The sequence below is a fragment of the Hyperolius riggenbachi genome, chromosome 10 (genome assembly GCF_040937935.1).
Source record: "Hyperolius riggenbachi isolate aHypRig1 chromosome 10, aHypRig1.pri, whole genome shotgun sequence".
NCBI classification, from domain to species: Eukaryota; Metazoa; Chordata; class Amphibia; order Anura; family Hyperoliidae; genus Hyperolius; species Hyperolius riggenbachi.
The window spans coordinates 43,998,719-44,009,182 of NC_090655.1; the positions used below are offsets into that span (position 1 = coordinate 43,998,719).

At 41.8% G+C, this 10,464-nt stretch overlaps 1 protein-coding gene across 1 annotated transcript in view; it reads left to right on the forward strand.

Moving 5' to 3' along the window:
* CLCN1 (chloride voltage-gated channel 1) overlaps positions 1–6,125 on the forward strand; it is a 166,465-nt gene extending 160,340 nt beyond the window's left edge. The window contains exons 21-23 of the mRNA XM_068255086.1: positions 488–592; positions 3,338–3,424; positions 3,528–6,125. Of these exons, the coding sequence (XP_068111187.1) occupies positions 488–592; positions 3,338–3,424; positions 3,528–3,827 (492 nt within the window). The 3' untranslated portion in view covers positions 3,828–6,125. The remainder of the gene's footprint in view (positions 1–487; positions 593–3,337; positions 3,425–3,527) is intronic.
* Positions 6,126–10,464: the final 4,339 nt, after the last annotated feature.

Genomic DNA, 10,464 nt, shown 5'->3' on the forward strand with positions numbered 1-10,464 from the left:
TCAAGTTTTGGTGCCTAAACTGCCATTCCCCATCCAAATTTTGCCACCTTTTTAAGAATCCAACAAACTGCGCCTGGGGCAAGATACCCGCCTGCACCCCCCTAGATCCGTCCCTGGGGTAAGGGGTGGTTAGGGTTAGGCGTCAGAGGGGGGAAGGTTCTAAGTGAGATTAGGGTTGGGTTTAGTAGCTATAGTAAAACATTGGTAACATTTACTGGTATTTTACTTTTGAAAATTAACACTTTAAATAGTAGATTATTGGATTATCGGTAAATGTACCAGTATTCTACTATGGGCAGTTTCCCTGTGCCCGATTTTTCCTTGGTGCCTGTATTTCACATACACAGGTACTGAAGCATGATACCAACCATGAAATATTATAGTTGAGATTTGCCCATTCCAAAGCAAATTGCCCATAAACAGAAACATTAATATGATTATGGGATTTTTATTGGCCTGGAAGTGCATATTGCCTTTATCTTTTCAGATTGCAGTCTGGGAGCAGCAGGAACTTGGGAAGACGGCATCCTTCGACAGCTGTTTAATAGACCCGTCACCCTTCCAGCTGGTAGAGAGAACCTCCCTGCATAAGGTGGGTCGCCCAGTCCCACAAGGACAGCAGATGGGACGATGACATGAGAACAGCCATTTTGTACACTGAATGCTTGAGAATGTTAATAACCAGAGATGGGCTCACAAGTAATTACGAGTGTCTAAGCCAGAGGTCCCCAAACTTTTTGGGCAAGGGCCGGGTCAACGTACTTCAGCCTGCAGGGGGGCCGGAACACACATACTGTAAAATGATGTTGAAAAACATTACATTAAATCTAGGTATTGATTCCCCCCAATCATGCCAGGAGAACTCCCAGCAGCAGCCATTCAGTCATGCGGCGCTGAAAAGCGTATTTGTGTACCAGACAGTGAATCCTACCCAGGTAATAACCTGCTGTCCATTTGGACAGCAGTGTCAACTGATGCAGAATTGGATTGGAAGCCGGCAAATAACTGCTCACTGGCTTCTACAGTATGTGAATGCTTGATGCAGCACTGCTAATCTATATGCAGGCAGCCGAGATTAAAAGAAGTGGGCTGCATCTATAAGTTATAGATTTTGTGTTTGGGGGGCCAGTGCAAAAGCCTTGTCAGGCCACATTCGGCCAGCGGGCCTTAATTGAGCCTTAAAGAGACTTTGTAACAAAATTTTTAGCCTTATTTATTTTATCCTATAAGTTCCTATACCGGTTCTAATGTGGTCTGGATTACTCCAGCCTTTTCTAGTTGCACTGTCTCTGTAATATATTTAATCTTGTTTTCTTTGTCAAGCTTTGTCGACCCAGGGAGGAAGGAGCTTCCTTTGTTGTAATGAATACAAGTTGTGCACGCCCCCTGCAGGCTCTATGTGCTTTGTTTACGCCTCACTCTCTGTCATCAGTTTCAGACAAGACTGATGCAGTTTGCGAGGCTGAGGGGGAAAGGGAGCTCCCTATCACATGCCTGCCACACTGGGACTTCCAGACTGTAATGCAGATAATTCACTATGCAATAAAAACTTGTAGTATACTGTGACATGAGATATATATATATATATATATATATGTATATATATATATATATATATATATAATATACACACAAACAAACGAACATCACTTCCTGGTTAGCGGCCACGTTTTTTGTTTATAAACACTGACTAAAACTGATGATTAAAAGCCAGGATCGCGGCGGGGAGCGGCAAAGAGGGATCCTGGAGATCACAGTGGCTCGATTGGTGTGTTTTTTATTGTACAAATCGGACAGTACAGATTCTTTTTAATTACCTCAGGTATGTGGTGGGGAAATAAGGGGTTATTTACCCATAAGTCCTTGGTATGTCGTGCGCTCCAAATAGCTTGCACGCGTCCTATTGGACGACTTACAAGCCTCACTGCAAGCACTTCCTCCTTCAAGCCGGAAGGAGGGAGTGCGCGGTGGTGAGGCTTGCAATGCGTCCAATAGGACACGTGCAAGCGATTTGGAGCGCACGACATACCAAGGACTTATGGGTAAATAACCCCTTATTTCCCCGCCACATACCTGAAGTAATTAAGGCTCATTGAAATCACGAATTCGAGTGCTTAGACACTCCTAATTAATCGTGAGCCCATGCCTGTTTATAACCAACAGTCCCAGGAATTGGTGACAGGCAATTCGTTTTCAAATAAAATAGTGACTGTTGTGTTTTCAGAATTCATTTACCTTAAAGGGGCACTACAGCAAAAAACTGTAAAATTGAAAATATGTGCAAACATATACAAATAGGTAGTACATTTTTTCCAGAGTAAAATGAGCTTTTGAAAATGAGTGCTTTTGAAAATAAATATATCCCTGAGAATCCCCTATAAAGAGATGGACTAGTCCAAAACCTGTCACTTCTGTCAGATTTCTACTACCTAGTGTAAGTGACAGCAGCATAGGAGAAAAGTAATTTATGGCTAATTTTACTCTGGAAGAAAATGTACTTCTTATTTGTATATGTTTGCACATATTTTACATGTTTGCACATATTTTACATTTTACAGTTTTTCGCTGTAGTGCCCCTTTAAGCAAAGTTTAGGTACCTTTAAATTAACGACCGTTGAACGGGATCCCTATTCCATATTTGTGGAACAATGTCATGCAACAAATATGGCTGCTAGGATTCATGCTGCCATCTTGGATTTATAATTAGACTAACAGTAAAGCTAGCTATACAGGTGCTTTTTATTTGTAGAGATAAGTTGAGAGTCCCATGGTAGCCTTCTGGGATAGGATACTGATGCGAACGTTATAAAAACAGCGCAGTAGATTTGGGTGCAGCCGGCGTCACCATGGGCCGTAATAGGAGTTACATCTATAGCGGCGCTCAGTGAGTAATATGGGCGCCGTCAAAAGTCGGAGCACAAATTACTGTAATACACTAATTCGGCCGCCACCAATAGCTGGAAGCCGAATTACATCTTTCCCCCACTACTAGTAATTAACGCCACCGGGACTTGTGCAAGAGCATGGTAAGCCGTTTATCGGATTTACCCTGCGGCCAAATCTCCTAGCAGCCAATTCATACATATGCGTACTGATGGGGGTAGCAGAATGAAGTCAGTAGCTTCATTAGCTTCTTACTACATTGATCAGTGCAAAACTATTGGCAACAGCAGTGAGATCGATACTAGATCAGTTATCCGCTGTGACCTGATCCAATATTGAGTGGTACAAATCGACAAGCAAAAGAACAATATATATCAGATGATATTAACCATTTACCTGGTCTGATAGTATATGATGGCCTCTATACTAAGTCTTGTTCTCTCTTCTCTTGCAGACGCACACACTGTTTTCCTTGCTTAGTCTTAGCCAGGCGTTTATCACAAGGGGAGGGAAACTCAAGGGAGTCATCGCTCTGAAGGAGGTAGGAAAACTGTGATGTTGGTTGACCTCTGATTATCCATCTACAGTCTACTGTATCTATCTATCTACCTACCTACATTTACTTTTTTTTTTTTGCCCTTCAGCTACAAAAAGCCATAGAAGGTACCGCACAATCCGGAGTCCGCTTACGACCTCCATTCGCCAGTTTCCGAGATGCCAGCAGGTCTCTATCCCAGAGAAAAAGTCAGAGACCTGTTCTGAAGTCTCCTCCATCCCCTGATCCTTCCATGGCGCATGATGACCTGACAATTGTAGTAGCCTCTGAGGCAACGCCTGACTCAGAGCTAGATGACCTCTCTGGCCAAGGGTCAGAAAATGTGTCTCAGATCATCAAAGACTTCAGTTTGTCTGTAGAACAGAGTGAAGATGAGGTGCCACTGTAGTTTATACCCATAACTCCATGGGGCAGGATGTAGCATCCATGATGTTGCTTTGGGTAGCATAGCTATTGTATACTCACTGGGAAGCAGAAGATATTGAAGAAGATTCTGAACACTGTATGCTTCTCAAGATGGTTTTCAAGTAGGTCTTGTCTCTGGAGGAGGCTCAGAAACACTTTTACATACTTACATTAAGTACAAGCTGTTGTTTATTGAACCACTGCTTAGGAACAACTTCATGAAAACCTACAGACTTGATATTCGCTCGTTTTAAGACCTTCAAATGCTCCTTCAAAGGAGCGTCTTCCAACACTCATAACTATGTCAATGCTCTGCATTCCCCCGAAGATCCATCTGGTGCCGGAGCATCACCATATACCTCTGCCGTCACCGTTCTGAGCCTTAAGATGATAGAGAAGAGGAAGAAACTAAGGAGTCCTTTTTAACTTAGTGACTACTACAGTTGGAGCCAGTAGAACTTTTTTTATGTGTCCTGAATTTTACAATAAACAGTTTAGTGTAAAATAGACCTGGACTTTACAAGCTCAAACACTGGGACAAACTAATAATAAAAAAATATGGGTGGCTCGTTTTGTGAAACAGGATCCATCATTTCTGAAATATTTTATTCACAAATCAATTTGATGAAAGCTGTAAAATTTGAGGACCGTTTTCGAAATGTTACTCCTCTCTAAAACGAGTAAAAGCGCAGCAGTTTATTGGCGACCTCGATATATTGAAAATGTAGGCTTTTAAATCACGCTAGACTCCTTCTTCAGAAGCAATTGTCTGATCCTGAAGTAAAAAGTCAAACCTAGCTTGCCCGTTGTAAAACATCGATCGTAAGTGTCCCTCTTCTAACGCCAGCCAACCCGGAGATGATGAAAATAAATTGCCAAACAAACTCTGTGCTTTCTTCTTGTGAAGACTGGGGCTGATGGAGATTAATGAACAGGTTGGGTGTCCAAAAATAGACACCGGAAGCCAGGCTCTTCTTCACCCTCACTCAGGAAAACTCTGAGAACAGCAGTTTAAAGAGGAATCTTACTAAATATAATTTTTTCCTCACCCTGCTTAACATTCTTACAATTTACCACAGGTGGTGTTAATTTTTTTCTTTGGGTGGGGGACATTTTTGTTGCTGGCAGGTGCATCACTGTAGAATGTTTTTTGATTGTGTGTTCTGAAGAGAGCAGAAAAACTTGGTCTCCCAGAGTGCATTGGGAGGAGAAGGCTGCATAACATCAAAGCCTAGGCTGTCGCATCACTTAGAGGATGGGGTTACATACCAATATACAGCAATATATCAACATAGGAAGTGTTTCTACTGCTGAAATCTGGAAAATTAACATAAAATATCCTGAGTTATTTATTACATTCTTCTATAGGTCATTGTGGTGCCTCTTTAAGTATATAAGACTTATAACTTGCATTAATTAATCAAAGAATAAGATATTTCAAAATCCACTCAACCAATTCTAGTTTCCAAGACTCTAAATACATATCCACATCTAGATCTTCATGGTTAGCACCAATCATACGTGAAGATCGTTCCCAATGGTTGCCTTCTCAGCTCCCCCTACCCCATATGCCAACACCAACCCTCCTACCAATATGACTAACCTTGCTACCTATACGCCTAACACTAACCAATAAGCCCAACGCTAACCCTACTACCAATCAGGCCTAACACTAACCAAACATTTATGCAGCTAGCTGAATTTCCTGCCGATATGCCCAACACTAGGCTTTAGTCTTTCCCCTAACGATTGATCAAGGCAGTAGAGTTTGAGTGTCTGTATATAGCTAAGTGGAAGGTCATTCCCACAGATGTCAGCAACACCTATCATCTCCTAAGGGATGGCTGCAATTACTTCCCATGGACTTCTTAGTAGTCGAATGGTAATTAATCCCTTCCAAGTCCACTGAAGTGAATAAGGTTCTGCTCAGCGTTAGTTGTGGTTGTGAAATGGATCCAGTAACCTACTTTCCTTTCTTAATTTAATGGATATCATGTTATCTAGTGTTCTAAAACCTTAGGGGGCTGGGGCATCAAAGATAGCTTAAAATGAAGTGCAACAATCATGTGCACAGTTCAATAACTCTGCCAGCCAATCTACAATTTTGTTAAACGGCAATAAGCAGACACCTGATTGGCTGCTACAGAGTATTAGATTTTTTCCTGTAGATAATATGCTTGCACTGCCTTTGAGTCTTAAAGTGAACCCGGGGTGAAAATAAATCAATGAGATAAACAATTGTATTTATCCTCCTACTCCTAAAAATGACTTTATTTTAGATATCCCATGGTTTTATTTTATATTTAAAGGGATACTGTAGGGGGGGGGGGGGGGATGAGTTGAACTTACCCGGGGCTTCTAACGGTCCCCCGCAGACATCCTGTGCCCGCGCAGCCACTCACCAATGCTCTGGCCCCGCCTCTGGTTCACTTCTGGAATTTCAGACTTTAAAGTCTGAGAACCACTTCGCCTGCATTGCCGTGTCCTAGATCCCGCTGATGTCACCAGGAGCATACTGCATAGGCCCAGTATGGTCTGTGCCTGCGCCGTGCGCTCCTGGTGGCATCAGCGGGATTGAGGACATGGCAACGCAGGCGCTGTCGTTTTCATACTTTAAAGTCTGAAATTCCAGAAGTGAACCGGAGGCGGGGCCGGAGCATCCGTGAGTGGCTGCGCGGGCACAGGATGTCTGCGGGGGACCATTAGAAGCCCCGGGTAAGTTTAACTCATTTTCCCCCGACCCCCTACAGTATCCCTTTAAACATTTACAAAGTAGATAGAATGTTTTGTTGTCTCTGCTCAGTGGCAGCCTATTAAGTGTCCATAAATAAAAATACATGAACTAGTGACTTTTTCTACCCCCCCCCGCTCTCAGAAGTTGTATTCTGCCAGGAAGACTGTTATGGCTGTAATTACCTTATCAATGATGTTTACTATATTCCTGAAAAGGTACCAACAAGACAGGAGCTGTCACTTTCACGCCAAGAAATTAACTCTTTTAGGCAGTAAAATAAGTAATACAACCTGGTTATTAATATATTTTGCACTGTAGATTCATGTTTATCTCATCATGTCAGATGTTGCCTCGGGTACATTTTAAGGTTTTATTTGTTCTGTTTTAGCAGCAGTCAGTACAAATAATACCTTCAACTCGTTGATTTCTGAAGCTGCTGGTGATCAGAGCAGGAATGGACTTAACTGTTTTTAAACAACTTTATATAGTCTTATCTTTTTATAACTAAGATACTTTGAGCTTTTATAGAATCGTGGACGTGAAATTGTTGATTTTTTTGGGTGATTAAATCTTACTGTATGATCTATTTATATGTTAATGACTGCAACAACGTCAGCAATTAAAACACACTTGTCCATGGATAGAGATGGAGGCTGCCATCGCAGACCTTTATGTTACCTTCATGTCATGCTGATTGTCCATAACACCTTCTGCAGGATAAGGGAGTCAGGGGAGTCGATGCTTATCTGATTTGTGTATTTGTTGGGTGTGACTGTGAAAATACTATACAGTAGTCAAAAAGGATGACACATGGTCATGATAGCTTCTATCATCCAGGACAGGGGTTCTCAAACTGGGTGCCATGGCGCCCTGATGCGCCTCAAGCACCTCCCAGGGGTGCCTCCGCCTCAGTGTCCATCCCCATCCTTTGTGCATTGCCATCAGATAATGCAACTGCACATTGATACACATACAGTAGGTGGGCCACTGGGCCAGTGACAACTTGAAGGCCTAATTCCTAATTAAGGAAGGGGAGGGGGTGTCACAGACTACATGGAGTGAAATAATGACTAATAAGCATTGTTAGCTACTTGGAGGGGGTAGGGTGATGCCTAATAAAGGTCATAACAACATTTTGGTAGGTTTTTGATTTTTTTGGCAAGGGGTGCCTTGAAAACATTTCAAAGCCATCAAGGCACCCAATAACTTTTGAGAACAACTGATCTAAGACACCATTAATAGATGTCACGCCTCCATACTTATCTAAAGAATGGTGTTCTTTACGTTTTGCTGTCCTTGCTGTCATTCAGAAGCGCTCTCCTTGTTTTTGTGTAATGGCACCAGGTGTACATATTTTATTCTGTAGACCAACAGCTCTCTCACTGGTTTGACCCTTTAAAGATTAACTTTTAATAACGTTGTGTTAAAAAAGGCCATAGTTAGGTATATACCCCCAGGTTTTAGGATGTCAGACCCCTGAAAGTGGAACTCTGGAGTGGCCTAATGTTCAGCTCAAAGTTGAACAACAAGTCCACCTTGACCCATAAAGAAAGCCACAAGAGCATCCTAGCTGGGCTAGCTGTATACACTTTAGCCCAACAGTGTGGTGCCACCAGTCTTCAGTGTGAAGTAGACCCCGTCTTCTTTGTTGAACAAACTTTCTTCAAGGTTTGAAGCCCTCAAAACGTACAGAAGACCTCCTCTTCCATGTGCAGCTCCATTTTACCCAAAGGTCCTTCTCACTCATGTGCTGTAGTTATCTCTTCCATGTACAACATTTCCATGTGAAAATCACCTCCTGTAATAACTTCCATATGTTTTACAAGAGCAGCTCTCCTCCATCCGATGAGCAGTAACACCCCTTGCCCTCAAAAACCCTTCCTGCTCAATTTGTTGTGTCCCCCCCCCCCCCCTTCCATGATCTATAGCCAACAGAAGGGAGGTGGTTGTTCAAGAAATCCCACATTTTATGTAAGCAATCAAAAACAGTACTCTCATAGATCTGTGGGACAGAATGGTGGGGGGCTGTAGCATAACTCCTGGACCACAGCTGAAATTGAGGTCTGTAGATAGGGGTCAGAATTCCCCGTTAGAGAAGAGCTTCTGAATACCGCGGAATTACGAGTTTCCACGAGCGGTATTTCTGAGTACCAAAACTCTGAATTTTTAGGTCATTCACAAGACTAAGAATTATTAGGCCAATCAGAGAACTTGGAAGTGTAGCGAGGTTAGCAATCAGAATTGCAAATTATGCATAACAACGTACAGGCAAAAAAAACTGCTTTAAGAAAAACAAAGAAGGCCCCTAACTTTATTAACAAAAATAGTAAGAAAAAAATCATTCCGTGAAAAGCGGAAATTCCCATTTAGTCAGAAATTGAAAAAGACACTTGTCAGAATGCAGAATTTAATTGGAATCAGCATTTCATCGACCATCCCAATTCACCGTGGCCATGCAGAAAAGACTTAAATGTTTAAGAAATGTGTTTACAATTGGCTTTGACCACCTACCCAGATGTAGGAAGTGAGGGTGGCTCCAGTACTCTGCTACACCTAACAGCTTAGCAATTCACATAAGATTTTATTGCATTTTTCTTGTTTTTAGCAACAAAAAAATTGATTATCTAATTTTTCGACTGTTGTTTGTCTGGTAGTTTTTTTTTTTTGGGGGGGGGGGGGGGGGAGGGGGGTGGCATCTTCACTGCAAAGTCTTCCTGTTCTTTACAACGTATTGTCCATCTGTACAGCTCAGTCATGGGCTTCTTTTGGTAATAATTAATGTATTATTTATGACTGTAAGAGTAAAATATTTTATAATACAAGTCCCGATGTGTCTGTGTGGATGGATGGTGCTGATGCTGCGGATGTTGGATATAATCGCTATAAAATACCTTCTGTTTTAAGAAGGCAAATTTCTGTTTAGAATAGCATTTTTAATAAGAGGGCTTTTTGGTCCTTTTTAGCCCCGTACAACCTCCTAGGAGTTCTGGTTCACCATGAGCTTGCTGGGCAATGTATAATCTCTTGGAACTTTAGGCACTACCAATGAGATTCTCTTGGAACCCTTAAGCCCAATCTACTGTACGATTCTTTATATGATTCAATTGCGATTCTATTTACGATCCGATTAAATCCAACATGTCCGATCAGGATTCGATTCGATTCAATTCGATTTGCCATTACAAAACAATGGCAAATCGAATTGAATCGAATCCCGATCGGACATGTTGGATTTAATCGGATCGTAAATAGAATCGTAATTTAATCGTATAAAGAATCGTATCGTGTACATGGGGCTTTAGTTTCAACACAGTCAACCAATCAGATTCTGTTTGAACTTCAGGTCCTCCCTAGACAGCCAATCAAGTTGTCTTGCGACTTCTGGCTCCTTAATAACCCTTAGTAAAATTGCAAAGTATCTGGATAAGTTGAACGTTGGTAACATGTTACATTTTTCCCTAATTACCATATTGGGAGGAGGAAGATTGTATTAAAACGTAACTTTTAATAAATTGCACTAAAAACAAGGAAGAGCTAGACAAACTAGTGACTTGTACAGCGATGGGTAGGAGGTTTGTTTAGGCCTCTTTCACTGTGGGACGTTAAAGTCACACATTACAAAAAATTATAACGCAGATTATGCACAGCAATGCAAAGTCTATGTGACATTCACAGTGCACACGTTGCGTTGTGCACACGTTACGTGTAGCAATATTTAGAAAGTGCTGCATGCTGCGCGTTTAGCAAAACATTTGCTGCGTTATGTGTGTTGCACATGCTCAGTAATGTTTTTTTTAAAAATGAAACGCATGCGCCGTTTTTGCTCCATCAGTATGCGACGAAAACGGCGCACCAAGAGACACAACGCAGTGCAAAATAACGTCCA